General features: G+C 37.2%; 1 protein-coding gene across 8 annotated transcripts in view; it reads right to left on the bottom strand.

The window, feature by feature from the left end:
* DCLK2 (doublecortin like kinase 2) overlaps positions 1-17,888 on the bottom strand; it is a 136,875-nt gene that overhangs the window by 43,318 nt on the left and 75,669 nt on the right. For 5 of the 8 annotated variants that reach the window (XR_006888048.1, XR_006888047.1, XM_046657492.1 and 2 more), the window contains exons 3-6: positions 11,083-11,185; positions 7,891-7,992; positions 6,921-6,971; positions 3,415-3,509 (exon numbers count right to left, since the gene is read on the bottom strand). Coding sequence is in view for 5 of the 8 variants with exons in the window: in XM_046657492.1 (XP_046513448.1) it covers positions 3,415-3,509; positions 6,921-6,971; positions 7,891-7,992; positions 11,083-11,185 (351 nt within the window). In the remaining 3 variants the exon portion in view is untranslated. The remainder of the gene's footprint in view (positions 1-3,414; positions 3,510-6,920; positions 6,972-7,890; positions 7,993-11,082; positions 11,186-17,888) is intronic. The other 3 variants (XR_006888049.1, XM_046657494.1, XM_046657495.1) reach the window with 1 other exon arrangement.

Raw genomic sequence — 17,888 nt, 5'->3', positions numbered from 1 at the left:
GCCCATGAAAAACAGCCCTCCATTGTCAGACATTCCCTCTTAATTGATCTTAATAAGCTATTTTAAATGAAGTGGAAGGAAAAACCATAGCACTAACACATGGTAATTATCTGTAATTCTCCTCTTTTAATGTCACTGAATAGAGAAAATAATGCAAACGTGGACAGATGCTGACTAGAGCTTTACAATGACATCAAAATTAGGGTATTTTGTACAGTAAGTAACATGACGAAGTTGTAGTATTTCAAAGGCAGGTTTTCATCCCAAGGACAATACATACCGTGGATTGCTGGAATCGTGATGAGATGAAATTTTCACAAGGCACAACCCATGGGAATAGCAGGGGTAGAGATGTTTAACACTGTCCTAAAAGGTGATCACTATGGCAGAGACTCATATGGCTGCTAATATTTAATGTAAAATTCAGTGATTCTATATCAGTTTTAAAGTGAGAGGAAAAGAAACAGACTCCCCAGTCTCCTAGACAGGTTTTTTGGCAACTACAAGAACTATAATTCTAGCATTTTTAGAGGTAAGTTAAAATCAAGCATCCTTATTTTACAGATGAGACAAAGAAAACCCAGAGGAGGTATCACAGCTGCTAGCAAAGGCTGCAGGCACGGTGGAGGAGAAAGGGGGTAAGAGTCATGGACAGACTACTACTCTTCCTTTTTTTTAAGGAAGATTAGCCCTGAGCTAACACCTGCTGCCAACCCTCCTCTTTTTTTTTGCTGAGGAAGACTGGCCCCAAGCTAACATCTGTGCCTATCTTCCTCTACTTTATATGTGGGATGCCTGCCACAGTATGGCTTGACAAGTGGTGTGTAGGCCTGCACCCAGGATCCAAACCAGTGACCCCTGGGCCACTGAAGTGGAACGTGCGAACTTAACCACTATACCACCGGGCTGGCCCCATAGACCACTACTCTTTATGTTACCGTTAACCTCATTTTCAATCTTGACCCATAATCAACATTCCCCTTAACCTTCTTTATCTCTTTCAGCATCAATAAGTAATCCTTAAGAACTTACTACATGCCACAAAACTGCATGCTAAATGCTAGGGTTACCATAATAATTAAGATACACCTAGCATAGTGAGAATAATTTATCTAACATCTCAGCAATAATACAACTTATTATCATGTTTTTTAAATGTCATCCATCTTCACTCCAGAAATGCAAGTGATCTTGTGTGAGTTTGCACCATGCATGAAGGAGCGGGTGTATACTCAGAGGATTAACATGTATTTCCTTGAAATGATCAGCTATCCAGTCCTGAAGCTAATAAGCAGCATCCATTGCTAATAAGCAGCATCAATTGACCTAATGGCAAGAAGGAAAAAGGACTACCTTGGGCTTAGAGTTGAAGATGGACTAGGAAGAAAGATGGGAGCCCAGGTTACCACTGGATAACAAAAAAGGGGAAAATGACCAAGACCCCAGGTAAGCAGGGACTAAGGTACCGGCCTGGAAGTCCACATGTAGCCTAGGTCAAGGATCCCAGCCCTGCCTGGAGCAACAGCCTGAGGGAGAAACACTAAAACGTGGCTCACTGGAAAGCTTATGTTGGGTTTGCCCTAGTTAACTATTACCAGCACTTGCTTTTCCTTCAACAAATTACAAAACACTGAAACTAAAAAGAGGTGAATCAACTTGAATTATTTTTACTTTAGTTCTTTTGAGAGTTACTCAGAGTAAAAACAGTGCACCTGCTATCCTGGGGAAACTAAGTTGGGAAAGAAAAGCTGAAAATAATTAGCTTATTAGTGAATTTTAATTTACATAACCTTTTCGGAATTGACAGTTAAGAATTCCATTGAAATTATATGATAAACTAACCTAAGCCAATTTAGCACTTAGAAAATGTCTGGCTCTTTTGAGAAACATAAGGAGCTTCCAGTACTTAGAGGCAGGTAAGAGCTATGTACTCCCTACTCCCAAATTACTACAGTCGTGTGTCACTTAACGACGGGGATATCTTCTAAGAAATGCATCGTTACGCAATGTCATCATTGTGCTAATATCAGAGTATACTTACCTAGATGGTATAGCCTACTACATACCTAGGCTATATGATACTAATCTTACGGGACCACCATCATGTACGTGGTCCACCACTGACCAAAACATAGTTATGTGGCACATGACTGTACCAGTCTCAGTTCAAATTCTGCCACGGTACATAAACAAGCAAGCACAAAACCAATCGGTCCTTCTTTTTTTCGGGGGGAGTTTCTCTTTTTGATTTCAGGCACTTAGGTGAGAATCATACAAGTTCACTCTGAAGTAGTCATAACATTCTCAGGGCAGGACAAGCAAACTTTACCGTCAGGTGGAGAACGGAACCCTTTGAGAAGTGGGGGGAGTCGCAGCCCTCACTGTTCAGCAGGTGTCAGGATGCTGTGCCTGGCAGGTTCTCAGTCCCCTCTCACCCATGGGTCGTGAGGTTCTTACCATTCATTTTACTAATTAAAAATATTTTTCAACATCCTTAAGGTAAAGAAAACCACTTAGAGGATATCTGAAGTGTTTAGGCAACCAACTTCAGAGAATACATTCCTAATGAAGTTATCGCCATTGTGGACCAAACATGCCAAGAGAATGAAAGTTAATTTACACAAACATACATGGCACTGTGTACATTTTAGTATTTTTAGAGTATGTCACCACATAGACAACTCGATTGTTTCTGCAAAAGGAAACTTTCAGTCTTTAGCCCCAATCATTTACTGCTATTTTACCAAGCAAATTTTCTCTTATAAATTTAAATTATTGAAAGCTACTTATCAAATTAAGCTTGTAGAAATTTTACCAATTTGGTGTCACTCATCCTTCATCTCTCTCTTTATTAGATAAAATGCCTATTAAACCAACTGCTGATTGTGTTAAGTTACACATCACAGTCAAAACGTAAGATTTATTTCTAAGTTCTTCACCAAAATGAACATATTTTTCTTGTGGTACTACTTTTATATAGGTATTTTACTAGTATGTCACTCTATTTTAGACTTTCACAAAGCTACATTACGTTAGCAATATTAAAATCATGATTCAAAATGAATTTTAAAAAGAATCATAGTGTTCTCCAAGGTTTTGCCACTGCAAATCATTTTGATAATAATAGGAAAACTACTACTTACCGTACTTTAGCATATTATATTCAATGCTTACCACAACCTTATATTCCCGTTTTAGAGATGGGAACACCTCAGCTCAGAAGAGTTAAGTGAGCTGGCCCAAAGTACAAAATAGAACAGGATACAGGATTCAAAGCCAGGTCTTCCTGGCTCCAAATCTTGAACTCTTTCCTTTTTGAATTGTTACTGCAGCCTAGCCCTGAGCAAAGTAAACTACTAAACCATGCAACTCAAAATAAAATCACGCAAACATGCCACATATCCTATTTCATACCTTTGATCCTCTGAAACTTCCTGGGCTAGTTGGAGAGGAACTGGAGGATTTCGTAGATTTAGGAGTAGAAAGCTGGCTGCTAGGAGTTCCATTAACTGACCATGAGACAACAAAGGAGAGAGAAGTCATTAAAACCCAAAACAACCAGATTGTGTAAAAACACTAAGCACATGCACAATGTAGCTCCAATGAAGCTTCGATTCATTTAAAGCTCAAAGCAAAGGGCAAATCAGCAAAAAGCAAAATAATGTACCTTATTGTATTACAGACAAAGTAGTAGACAAATAAGGAGTGAAACCAGAATTACTGTTGATAATAATTTTCCAACAGTGACATAAACAAATATATAAAACATTATGGAATCAGAGATGGGAACAAGAACTTGTCCGTATATCCTCTCTGCCAGCAAGCGAAGAGAAGTGAATGGCTGTTATATTCATAATGATTTACTATAAAAACTGTTCCATAACCTCCCATATCCACTATCTTGGTCTATACCAACCTGAATAACCAAGAAATTTTTATGGCTCTCCCAAATAAAATCCACCACAATCCAAACACATTTTCTAAGTGCATTCTTAATGGAAAGAGAAAATTACTGGTCATTTTCCTTATAATACCTATTTATTTGTTTGAAGGCCATGAAAGGCACTCTTCAACTTTCTTTTTCTCTAAACTAGTTATTTCTAATTCCTTCCATTTTCTCTTCTTCAGAGCTTAATTTCCCCATTATTTAGCAAATCTTGGTGGTTTTTTAATACATTCCCCCTCCAAACTTCCATACACCTCATAGGTTGAAATCTCAATTTAGAGCCTATGCAAGGAAGAGTATGGCAGGGCTGCTGTTTAGAGGGGAAGGTTAATTTGCGGATTCCATACTAGAGAATGCTGATCAAACATTTCAGTATGACTCATGTTTATCCCTAACTATAGCACCTGGATCCATTTCTGCTGTACTTTCACAAAGCTGTGAACATCTAGTACTGGTGTAACTATTTTTCTCTTCTAAGTACTCCTTAGAAGAGAAGTAGCCTCTTCTATCGTTAATCTTCATTGCTTTTGCTCAAAGTAGATGAAAACTGCCATTCATCTGTATGGAAAGAAAAGCAAAGTCTAGGTGCTGGCCCCGTGGCCGAGTGGTTAAGTTTGCGCGCTCTGCTGCAGGCAGCCCAGTGTTTCGTTGGTTCGAATCCTGGGCGCGGACATGGCACTGCTCATCAAACCACGCTGAGGCAGCATCCCACATGCCACAACTAGAAGGACCCACAACGAAGAATATACAACTATGTACCAGGGGGGCTTTGGGGAGAAAAAGGAAAAAAATAAAATCTTTAAAAAAAAAAAAAAAAAGCAAAGTCTAACTCCATTTTTTTTTTTAATTTGAGGTAGCAGATAACTATTATTTTAAATGATGCTAATAAGTATAAAAAGCACAGTGCAGAGATAAAGGTCCTAAATAAGTGATTCAAAAAAGAGAGCACCCATTCTTAAGCAGAGGCAGAAGTCCAGGGTCAAATATTTGTGATTAGATGAATCATATGTACACAGGGATGTCTCAGTCACACGAAGTCATGTTTGTTTACTGTATTGCTCATTTAAAAATTCAGTGAAGATGAAATTGTTTTCTAGTTATTTTTAAATTACAAAACTTGGGCCGGCCTGGTGGCACAGCAGTTAAGTTCGCATGTTCCACTTTGGCAGCCCGGGGTTCGCTGGTTCAGATCCCAGGTGCTCACCTATGCACTGCTTGTGAAGCCATGCTGTGGCATGCATCCCACACATAAAGTAGAAGAAGATGGGCATGGATGTTAGCTCAGTGCCAGTTGATCTCAGCAAAAAAGAGGAGGATTGGCGGTAGATGTTAGCTCAGGGCTAATCTTCCAAAAAAAAATTACGAAATTAATTTTTCTAACTCAAACTGGCAAACCCCAGGCCACTGAAGCAGAATGAGTGGAACTTTGACCATTCGGAACTTTGACCACTCGGCCATGGGGCCACCCCCTCCTCTGAATACTTTTTATCTTGGTGGACTATGAAAGATTCACATGCTTGAAATCCAAAGTGAGAGTTTTTAAAACTCAAATTATGGTCACTATTTACCCACTTACATCATCCAGATTAATTTCTGCGTGTTTATTACATAGTATTTAGTTATTTTGATAAATCAGATTTTTGTTGAGGAATTTAGTCAACCAGAATTCACTTATGGGAGCACTTCTGTCCACAGATTGAAAAAGTACAATATTATATTTACAAAGTTACTAATTCTGTTTGAAATTCCAATTAGCCCCATGGAATTTTCTAAATGCTAACAGGTATACCACAGCTAAAGCCATCTGTAAAAGCAAGTTACACTTCTAGATACTGTGGCTTTTATACAAAATTCCCCTTCCTGAAGTGGGAAGAGAACATACTATGAATACATATAGTAACTTTCTCTACAATTACAGTGAAGTCCCAGCAATTGACTCAGGCCTCAATTTTTCATAACTTCATTATGTGCTGAACACACTTTTGAGTTAACCTTTTATAAAGAAGCTGTCTGTCCTCTGAAATGTGATTTAAACATCTCACAACTTTTACTTCTGAGTTTAAGATCTACTCTATTAACACAAATCCAAATATGGACTCAGTTAAAATTTTAGGGTTTTGGAATGCTAAGATTTTCTTGAACCAATTTCTAAGTATTTCAAATTCAAGTCAGAAAGATTTATACATTTATTAGACTATGTTATGAAGCAGCTGGTCTGCAGGACAAATAAGGGCTACGAAACATGTTTTTAGTTCAGTATGTTAACTTCCCTCTTTAGAGCTCAGGGAGACAAAATTGGATTGATCAATCACTCTCCCCACTTTTTAGTTATTTTACTGATATGATAAGCATCTGTAAATCTATCACTAAAACAAAAGCTAAGAACCTGACAAAAATCTACATCTACTATATGGTAAGCTCACTTCAGTGTACTTATGCAAATTTCATGTTATACTAGGCTTTCTCAGTGTTTAAGATACTTTACAGAAAGGATAATAGGATTTTAAATAAGCTTAACAGCTAAGAGATGCTTTCAGTTTAAAATATTCATATTGTCAATATTTTAAGAGAGAGTATTCAGCCTATTAACCCCAGAGGAAGGTGAGAATAGAAGACTATAATTGCTGCTACGGCCATTTTCATGTCACCAACAAACTCTAGACTTTTTCACTAACAGACTATTTTCCAAAATTAACTAGAAGATAGATCCCTTGAGGCGATGTACCTCCTTGAACACTTTGTACTATGATGACACACAGACAGGCACTTGGCAACCTTCTGTTGATGACTGGTTCTCCAACAAATAAGGGAGGCTGAAGCATCCTATGCATAGTGAAGCATTTCATGCTGCACAGATGTACGCTGGTACAAGCCAGATACATTCATGGAAATGGAGCAAAAGGAAACAGAAATGTGGCAAAAGACAAAAACAAAAACCCAGCAGAGCGACAAAGCCATAATAATCATGGCTCACCTGGGGATTTGGTTGTAGAATAGACACTGGAGTAGTGGCCACCCCTCTTTACTGTACACATTCAGTATATACAAAGGAGGAGGAGACAGTAAGGAGAGCGGTTATTCAGCAGGTCTACACGTGTACACAAAAAGGGTAAACAACCCAAAGAAAGTGGAGTAGGTGCTGGAGGGGAAGTAGTGAAAAGGAGAATGTCCAAAAAACTCAGTCGTTTACAAAAAGTTTGATGCTCGAGACAGTTTTTTATTAACGCTACTTTTACAGGTTCTAGATTTCCCATGTGTAATGATGGTTTTTCACAATCCTTTCCTTAATGGAAAATGATATCACCAAACTATTTATAATTACTGTAAACAGAACTTATAGAATCAATATAGCAAGATATTTATGGATGTTTTTATTTTTTTTTAAATGCTAAAAACAGTCAGAATTATAACAAATCTACAGGCTTAGGACCTGAAAGAAACTTAATTACAGGTAAGCCTGACTCTTAAATAAGTAAAGTACTATGTTCCAACAATAATCATTGCTACTATTAAATTGCTTGATGAAGGAAAAGCCTGTGGAAACTTATCAAGTAAATACATTTCTGTGTTAGATGTGTTTGTCTATGTCTTAAACCAATAAGAGAAGAAAATATCCACAATTATATAGCACAAAATTAAAAATGCAGCACACAGTGGCCAAAATGTGAAACACTTCTATGTAAATAGCAGGAGAAGAATCTTTCTCAAGATAGTTCTTGAGCAAATGTGTCAGAACAAAAGAAATAAGTTTCTTAGGAGACTTATTACGACTCTGAGAAATAGACTTGAATTTTTGGTTTTAAAAATCATGTCGTTTATATGTCGTTCTGGAACCTGGTTGCATACGAGGATGGGAAAGACTACTAATCCATAATAATGTAAATAAAATTGAAGGAGAAGGATCTGCTCCTTCTGTGACCATCTATTCCTTTTCTATTAACTACCTGAAGCTGGTGATTTGCTGCGTCGAGACGGCCCAGGGCTTTTGGATCCAGAGTACTTAACAGCTGAGGAGCGAGAATAAGATGACTTCAAGACACGGCATTCTAGAAAGGAAGCAAAGTGCATTAGATAGATCTGATTTTAATGCTAACCAAAAGAAGATGACATGAGAAAGTCATTTATTGCCTAGAACTATTACCTGATCATTTTTCTACTACTCTTAAACAACTTTAATATACAAAGCAACCGTCCCAAAAGTACACTTGAGGTTATCTTTACTCAGGTGACACAACTTGTAACATCACCTCATTGTTCCAGACGGAGTTCTCAATGAATACAGAAGTCCCAATGTCCTACTTAACATATACACATGCACAGCCTAATCTAACCATGTGTAACTTTTTTTAGTCAGTGGCATTGACAGACAATGGCTACAATTTTATTATTCTCTCCAACTCTTTGATAATCTTATTTTGAAAAAATATGGGACTTGTATTTATGAACCCCTTATAGTCTTATTTCCCATCTTCTCAAAGTATGGAGCATCAAAAACTAGGAAACTACCTTTAAACAGTAACTTTGATCTTTCCATAAAATGCCAAATAAAATAGCATTTAGAGTACCAGAACTAATTACAGCTAAAATAATCACTTCTAATTTGAATAATTGAGAACACGAGTTGTGGAGTCATGCAGATTTTGGATGAATTATGGATTTGACTTTGCTAACTGGGGGACCTTAGTTAGGTTCTAAGCCCGCTTTCCCCCTATAAAATTGGGATAAGAATAAATTTCCTTCATAGGCTTGCTATAAGGATTAAATTAGATAACATATTGTCTGTAATTTACGGTAAAATACTTCAATTTATGCAGGAAGATAAAATGGGGGTTGGTTTTAATCTATACCCCAGGGGCAATAAATTAACATGTGAAGTACACTAATCAAGAAAATACACACCAGGGGAGGATATTTAGCATTTGAAAGACTCTAATCAAAACCTTACTCAGAGGCGGCTGTAGCAACTTCAGTTTAGTTAATGAGCATTGTGGATGTTAGAAAGTATCCCACTGTTGAACAGAGTGGTGTGTGTATTAGTTTGAACCATCTTAAAGGTACTGCCACTCTCCTACTAGCAGAATGTGTAAATCTAGAGAGCGGACAACCAGAACTTCAGAACTACACCCTAGGCTTAGGAATCTGAGCCAGTCCTGCATCCAGCTCTTAATGGGCGATTTTATTACTTGACTAAGACTAGGTTAGCTGAAGTCTATGGATTTTGAATGGCAATTTAATGCAAGATATTGTCAGAAGCCTAAAAGAACAGAGTTGGGACTTCATCAGGATTACACCCCAAGTTAAATAACTGATTTTTAAAAAAATCTTTCCCTCCTAATAAATGTACTTGCGGCAGAATTAGGTCTGAGACTTGCTTTCACTGTAAAATTTTATGACCTGATGGTAGTAGTATAATAATAACATTAACAACAATGACAATAGCACATACAATGTAATGGCAATCTTGTAACTGTTTTACATATATTAACTCAATTTTAACAAAATCTTATTAAAAAGCCACTATCATTAGCCCCAATTTGCAGAAGGTAAATAATTAGCAATTGAGAGGGAAGAAATCAGTAGCTTTCACCTATCTCTAACTATTGGAGTTCATCACTAGCTAGCCAAAATCAACAAATAACTACGAATGATCCAACTAGCTTATGTAAATATACAACATACAGGTAAAGCACTGAGTACAACACCTGGTACATGCATAGTAAGGGCTCAATAAAGATTTTATTGTTGTTGTTATCCAGATTAACTTTATAATCTAAAAGATATCATTGAGTTTTAATGTCCCAACTTTCAAAACGACTAATATTAACATCAAAGACATATTAGGAAATGAAATTAAGCTAAAAATCAAGAAAAACATAAAATACAGGTGGCATGTAAATGCAAGTTCTCAGTCAACCTTAATCATCCCTAAGAACAGGGGAGAGCATTAGCACAGATCATACAAAAAGGACATTATCTGCAATTCTTTAAGGACTTTCCAGTGACATTACCAGTTTAAAGCAGAGCCAGACCAATAAAATATAAGACAGTACAGAAACCCTCAAAGAAATGTGGCTGCGGTGAAGAAACAAAACAGAAAAACAAACAGAGTAGATAAATGAGCCAAAGCTCAAAGCAGATAAATTATTTCCACAGAGTAATTGATGTAGTGTAACAGGAAAGAATTACACAAGGAAGTTTGGTACCACAGAATGTATCAACTTGAATTTTAAAAAGTCTGTGGATCACCATATTTATTAGGTAATACGTTTCTCTAATTCTGCACTATCGGAATCACCGCAACTGGGAGGGGTCTACCATCAGTCTAATTTTTGAAAAGCCAACTTTCCTTAATCATGAAATTAAAGAGTGAGATTGTATCTCTTAACTTTCCTCTCCTCTGTGAAATGTTATGTGTGTATGATTTACCTTATTTAAAGATGAACTTGACTTTACTATCAGCTGCAATAATCACTATTACTGGTAATAGGTTTAAATTAATCCAAGACAACAGAGTAAAGCAATTTTCCCAGAATCAATAACATTTGAAATCACTGAGGTTATTGCTAAATAATTGAAAACTCCATATATTGGTTCAAATTAAGAGAAAGGGATTTTCTTATCCCATCAATGAAAATAGGTTTTTTTTTTCCTGCATATATATACTAATATTGTTTTTTAAAAAGTTGTAAACAGAAAAATGAGGTAAAAAGAGACCTGAAATAATCACTAGTAACAATTTAGTTATTATCCTTTTATGTATCTCTTTATGGACATGGGTAATGTACAACTAATGCTTCAGGTTCAACACTATCCGTACGTTTAAGATGGTATAGCCAGCTACCATTCTGGAAGACGGGAGGAAGTCCATTTCAGAGAGAAAACAATGCAGTAAAAGGAGATGGAACCACATTGCTAAAATGTGAAGACAACTTTATTTGGATTAAGTTGTGTTTTTAGGTTTTTTTCTTTTTTTACAACTAGGTAAATACTTTCATTTTATTTTCTACTTTCATTGATTCAAAGAGTACCGCCAATGCCATCTTTCTGCAACACACCAGAGCACTTAACAAGCACCAAGAGACTAAATCCCAAGCCTTCGTTTCAGGGTTACAAAAGTGGTCAATGAACTGCCTTACCACTGTGATCCAGGACAAAGTCATCTTGGGCATAACGGAATTTTTCAGGTCCACATGCAATAAAAACATCGTCATCACCAAAAAAGTCTTGTAGACAAGTAACCTAAAAAAAAAAAGATCACATCCAAGAAATAAATTAGAAACATTAGAAGTGAAATAAAGAGCAAAATCAAATTTATTTTCAAGCCTCACCTATAAAATCGAGTTGGATTGAAAGCTGTTTAATATCACACTACACTTCCACGTATTTTACTCTTCACAAAGCACTTTCACACACTTTCTCCTGACCTCAGAACAACAGAATGAGGGCCTCATAGCTGGCATCAATATTCCTGTTTTACAGGTGAAGTCAAGGACATACACAAAAGGTTAAGTGATGTTTTACAGGTGTCCTATCAATGGGTGGCAAAGCTGGGGCTGACGGAGGGCTCTGCTCTCAGTTTAGTGCTTTTTACTATTCTGCCCTTCCTCACTCTCCTAGCAACTCCACTTCCCAGCTGCATCACCTTGGGCATAAATTCTCTGTTCCTCTGGTACAACATACCTAGGTTGTTTTGAGGATTAATGCGTGAAAATGGCTTGGAAGGGATGCCAGGCATACAAGTAACTCAGTGTGTTAACACTCATGTCCATCACCACCACCATCATTAAGATCAGAGGAAGATTTGCCATGAAGCTAATAAGGCTTAAGCTTAAGCTTCAAGGCCCCGTACCTAAATGTGTAGTCTTAGTTTTACATTATTTTTTCAAAAAGGGTCCACCATACTGTATCAGTTTCAGATCCACCCAGGGAGCACATTCATCTTCCAGGACTTTGGAAGTAGATGGGATCCACTTTCCCATGTTTTTCAATGGCCTATATAAGATTTCTTTAAAAAGAACTTTTTCCCAATAATAAATTTAAAAAAAAAAAAGAAAGAAAGAAACCCCATGCCCATTAGCAGTCACTCCCCATGCCCCCAACTACTCATCCCCAGGTACCTGTAATGCACTTTCTGTCTCTATGGATTTGCCTCTTCTGGATATTTCATATAAATCAAATCATATAATATGTGGCATTTTGCAATTGGCTTCTTTCACTCAACATGTTTTCAAGGTTCATCCACGTAGTAGCACATATCCGTACTTCACTCCTTTCTATGGCTGAATGATATTCAGTTGTACAGATATACTTCATTTTGTCTATCCATTTATCAATTAATGGACATTTGGGTAATTTTTACTTCTAGTTCAGTGCTGGCTCTTGCCACTATATTTTTCCTCATGCTGTTCCTCAGCATGGAGTGGCCCTTCCAAGGACCCTTTAGTGCCCTGATTCAAAGTAGGCAGGGATATTTCCTATTCTTCATTCCATATGGCCCAGTGGAGTTCTGACTTTGGTGGATGCTTACCACATGTTTGTTGAATGAACTGTGGTTTAGTATGGATTTGCTCCTATTGGAACTGAGCTCAGACTCAGAATAACTTCTCTGGGGTGAGTGGTGCCACAGATATAATCTCCATTGCCATCTCCACCACCATCACTTATATTTAGGACTTACCGATAGTTCAGGCATCACTTCACCCCTCCGAATTCTCTCTCTGTATTGTATATATATAATGTCATTAATCCCTACAGTAAACATGAGGTTGATACTACTATCACTCTTCAATTACAAATGAAAAAACAGATCTAGAGACAGAAACTTTCCCACACACAGGGATTGATTCTTGTTCCCAATCAACATGAGCGGACGAATTTAGATGCAATTCCTCCACTTTACATCTCTGCTTTAAACTTAACACCATGTTGCCTCCCTTCAATTGGAATCCCATAATTCATCTTTCTACTTTGATATTTCTTACCACATTTTACCTTGTTTTATAGTCATTTATGTATCATATCTCCAACTATTTTGGTTTTTTTACACACATAAATTCAATGAATGGTTCTTAAATGCAACTAAATCCAGTTTTACTCCCCTGGCCAAATAAAACACATATCTACTAAAATTTAATCCAATTATTTAAAAGAGGAAAATTTCATTTGTTTTTGCAATCAATTTAGCATGAAAAAATAACAAGTGGATTTTCTAAAATACACCTGTATGAATGTCTCTGTGTGAAAAGTCAATTAATTTCTAATTGATTTTATCACAAGGAAATATTTCATCTGGTACTAAATTAGTTGGCATTTGACTAGAATAAATGTCAAAGTAAATAATTAAGTTGTTATTACGTGGAGTAAAAGTATTTAAAAAGTCTAGGGAACATAATAGATCAAAAAGTGGTTTATCCTCTCCCCTCAGCAGTTCTACTTAATTATTCCTAATCAATTACTTAATTATTTCACCTGTCAATATAACTGGATTTCAAAACAAGGTTTGCATAAGACATCTGTCTCCCTTTGACTGAGGTTCTAGCCATTAAATGTGTGCTTGGTTAAACAGTTAACCAAAGTATATAATTATCAATAAAGTTCAGATTTGCCTCAAATAAGTCATCACTACTCTCAAGAAATGATAGGTATTCAAGTGAATAAATGATACAACTGAGATAAACAGGTATTTTGACTTATTTTTATTAAGGTATACTCAGGACACTGACATACCTCATAAAATGTTGACTACTTCCATCTCCATTCAACAAATTTGTATTGAGAACTTATTATGTGCCAGGTACTACTCCAGCTTCTACAAAACATCAGTAAAGAAAAAAAGAGACAGAAATCCTTGCCCTCAGAGAGCAAGTGTGAGCTGTCGCACAATAAAAATGCATAAGTAAATTTACGCAATGTTAAAAGGTGATAAGTGCTATGGGGAAAGAAAAAGCAAGGAAGGGGAACAGTGAGTGCAGGGGATGGGGCTGCAATACTAAACAGGGTGGTCAGAGAAGGGCTCATCGCAAAGGTGACATTTGAACAAAATATTAAAAGAGGTAAGAGAGCAAGCCACATGAGTATTTGGGGGGAAAGTGTTCTAGGCAGAGAGAACAGAATATGCAAAAGCCCTGTAGAGATCTGGTACGGCATGTTCACAAGAAACAGTGCTGGAACACAATAAGAGAGGGGCAGAGTAATTGTGTGAGAACAGATCAGAAAGATAAGAGAAGGTAAGCAGATTGCGCAGGGCCTCATCAGCCATTGGTAAGGATTTTGGCTTTCCTCTGAGATGAGAAACCACCGGAGGCTTCAGAACAGAGGTCTGCCACAACATGACTTACCTTTTAACAGGATCACACTGTGCTCAGATTGGACTATGAAAGGGCAAGGATAGAGAGCAGCGTAGTTGGAGGCTAGGACTATTTCAGGCAAGAGATGAGAGTAGCTTGTGCCAAGCGGTTAGGAATGGATGCAGTGAGAAGGGGTCACACTGTCCCCTAGATATGGGGACATGAGAGAAGAGAGAATATGATGGCTTGAGCCACTAACAGCTTGGGGTTGCCATTAATTCTGACAGGGAAGAGCATAAGATGATGGGTGAATTTAGTGGTGGAGAGGATGCTCATGAATTCAAATTCAGAACACCAATTGTGAAATGCCTAGTGAACATCCAGGCCGAGGTATTGGGTGGGAAATTGGACATGCAAAAATCTGAATTTCATGGTAGAGATCTGGGATGGAGATATAAATTTGGGACTCACCAGCTCATAGGTGGTATTTAACATCTTCAGATTATGGCAATGAATGCACGTACGGAAGAGGTCTAAAGTCTGAGCTCTAAAGCACAGCAATATTACAAGGTCAGGGAGAAGAAGCAAAACCAGTGAAGAAGATTGAGGAGGAACAGCCAGTGAGGAAAAAAAAGTGAGAGTTTGTCGTTTGCTGGAAACCAAGTTACGAAAAGTGTTTCAAGGAGGAGGGAGCAATCCACGGGGTCAATGTTACTGACAGGCCAAGTAAGATGAAGATTGACAAGTGACCACTGAATTGAGCAACATGGAAATCATGGGGATCTTGAAGATCAGAAGCAGCTTTGGTGCAGTGGTTGAAGAGGAGGTCTAATTGCAGCAGCTTTAACAGAGGATAGGAGAAGAATTGGAGACACTGAGTACACACAACTCTTTCAAGGAGTTTTGACTGAAAGATAAGGCAGAGGAACGGGAAGGTAGCAGGAGAAGGAAGTGGAGTCCGTGGATAAGAGAGCTTGTTTTTCAAGATGAGAGAAATAACACAAGTTACTATGCTTTCGAAATGACCTAGTAGACAGGAAAAAATTGGTGACACCAAGAAAGAAAGGGAAGAATTGCTGGATCTGTGCCCCTTTATGAGTGGGAGAGAATGGGATCAATGTGCAGGCAAAAGGACTAACTACGGTCAGTCTTTGACAGTAAGGAAGCCAGGTGGAAGCTGTCAGGTGGGGGCATATGGTGGTGGGGCTGGTTGATTGCTTCCCACTTCACTGAGAAAGTTCAAGCAAAGTCATCAGCTGAAAGTGAGGCTAGGGGAGGAGGTACAACAGGTTTGAGGAGAAAGAAAAGGTGTGAAATTGTAGTCTGTGATTGCTAGGAGACTGAAAGGGGAGGGAAAAATGATGTGCCTGCAGGCAGCATTAAGGGCCCACTCAGGGTCCCACACACAGTATGCACGATGGAAATTCTTGGTTCCAAAACTAGAAAGATGCTAAAACTAGAAAGAAGCTATAGAGTGTTTTAGAAAAATCAAAACCTTTCAAGTTGGAATTGTTACTATTTCATGGGGTTGCATCTGACTGGTCAATAGAAGAAAATTGATATGAACACAGATGATACAAAAACCCAGACTGCACCAATAAGCAAATAAGGAACAGATGAGAATTTCTCTCCCTCTACCACTGATTTAAAATACAAGTCTCTGTTCACATTTTTTGCAATGTAGACAAGGACTATTATGGATTGTCATTACTATGTTTAACTAAACCTCAGGCAGAGATGCATGTTGATCAGTATGATTAAAGGTGAACCCAAACTAATATCCACAGATGGAGAATGAGCAGATTTCAGATGTTTTCACTTTCATTGCATAGGTATATGGTAATATTTAAAATATAGGTGTCTGTGCACAAAGCACGGCCTGAGCATAAGCTTTTGCTGGGAGCAGAGCACCATACTGCTGAGCCTGACTGCCTCCTCCCTTCTATATGTGTAAAATCTTGGGCAATACATTTAACTTCTCTGAGGCTCAGTTTCTTTGTCTACAAAATGGGCAAGAAACCAGTTTCATTTCATCTTTAAGGACTAAATGTGATCGCATGTGAAAGCAGTTGGTATATGTTATTTCTTCATTTTTATTAATTTCAAATTCAAATATTTATTAAAAATTTAAGTTAATGGATAATCTTTTCTAAAAGTATAAACAAAATAATTAGTACATGCCTTTCTACAAGTTCAATAAATTAGATATTTTCCCAGAAAATATCACTGACAATTTGGAAATATTCCATTGACAGCCTTCACTAGTAGAAAATTACAGCCAAAAACAAATTAAGATATCTTAAGCTTCTAGAAATTCTATACAGAAATGTGATTCATGTAACATACATATAAATACGTAGAATATACATACAAATATGTTTATATGCATATATTAAAGAAGTTTCTGCCGACAGCCCCCTAGAATAATTACAAAAGAGAAAAGAAAGATTTGACTTAAACGTAATATGTCAAAGCAAAGCATTGGTCTATATCTACATATGTAAGGGATACACATAAATGTCAACATTTTTAGATTATGTAAACAGAGAACTATATCAATTTAATTCTATGCTAAAATTCTATTTGTGTAATACTAGGCTTCCATGTAATGCAGTCATTATTTGCCCAGGCTTAAATTTCACAAGTATACGAGACTATAAATTTAATTGTTCCTAACAGTGCTCCAAACTCGGTGGATACTTTTCAAAAGTGAAACATCTGATAAAATGCCCAGGGTCTATTGTAAGCTAAAATAACTCTGTCTCACCAATGGAAGCCACATTAATTTACTACTGTACGTTCATTTTAACATTAATCTAGTACCTATCATATGCCAAGCATAAACAAAAGACAAGAAGCACACAGTCTACTGGTGGAGAGGGACAAGAAAAGTAGTTATTACAGTTCAAAATGTCACGATAGGAGAACACTGTAATAGAAGAACACCGTGACTACTAAAGGCATGAAGAAGCACACAGAAGAAACCACCTGATGAAAAGAGTATCCCATAAAATAGAACATTCAATACCTTGAAAATGTTTCATATGTTTGGACACTTAGGTAATTCTTTTATGTTTTTTAACATATTTCTTGTTCTTTTGCTCTGGTGGTCTGTTCCTTTTATCATAAATTTTTCAAGTAGGATTTAACATTGAGTTATGGGCCACGTCAGTAAATCTGACTCAGAAAAAACATATCAATACCACGAATAATGTCTAAAAGTCATTCCTAACAAGAGTGAGGAAAAGTGTATCAGTTTAGCAGACCTCTTACTGTTTGCTTCTGAATTTCTTCTTCAATGCAAGAAGCTCTTCAGGAATAATGGATGTTACATGCCTTATAAAAGAGAGCTACAAAAACGAGGGGAAAGTAATGTTTCTATTAAGGTACAAAATTAAAGCAATCAGCAGGATCTAATGGGGAAACATTCAACTGAGACATAATGTATCCATGGGAGCATATCTAAGCTTTCCAAATGAACGTGGGCCATTTAAAAACAGTAATTTTTCCATCCTTCAGCAGACAGATTAATTAGGTCAGGGTGAATAGGTGGCAGCCATAATTTCAGTGCTAGTTCTTAATAGATTGCCACAACCACGTTTTTTTTCCCCCCTATTTGGTCTCTGTTAAAGGATACAGAAACAGATACCAAGGCT

Source organism: Equus quagga, chromosome 3, assembly GCF_021613505.1.
Source record: "Equus quagga isolate Etosha38 chromosome 3, UCLA_HA_Equagga_1.0, whole genome shotgun sequence".
Classification (NCBI taxonomy): Eukaryota; Metazoa; Chordata; class Mammalia; order Perissodactyla; family Equidae; genus Equus; species Equus quagga.
This window is presented reverse-complemented; position numbering and strand designations above follow the sequence as displayed.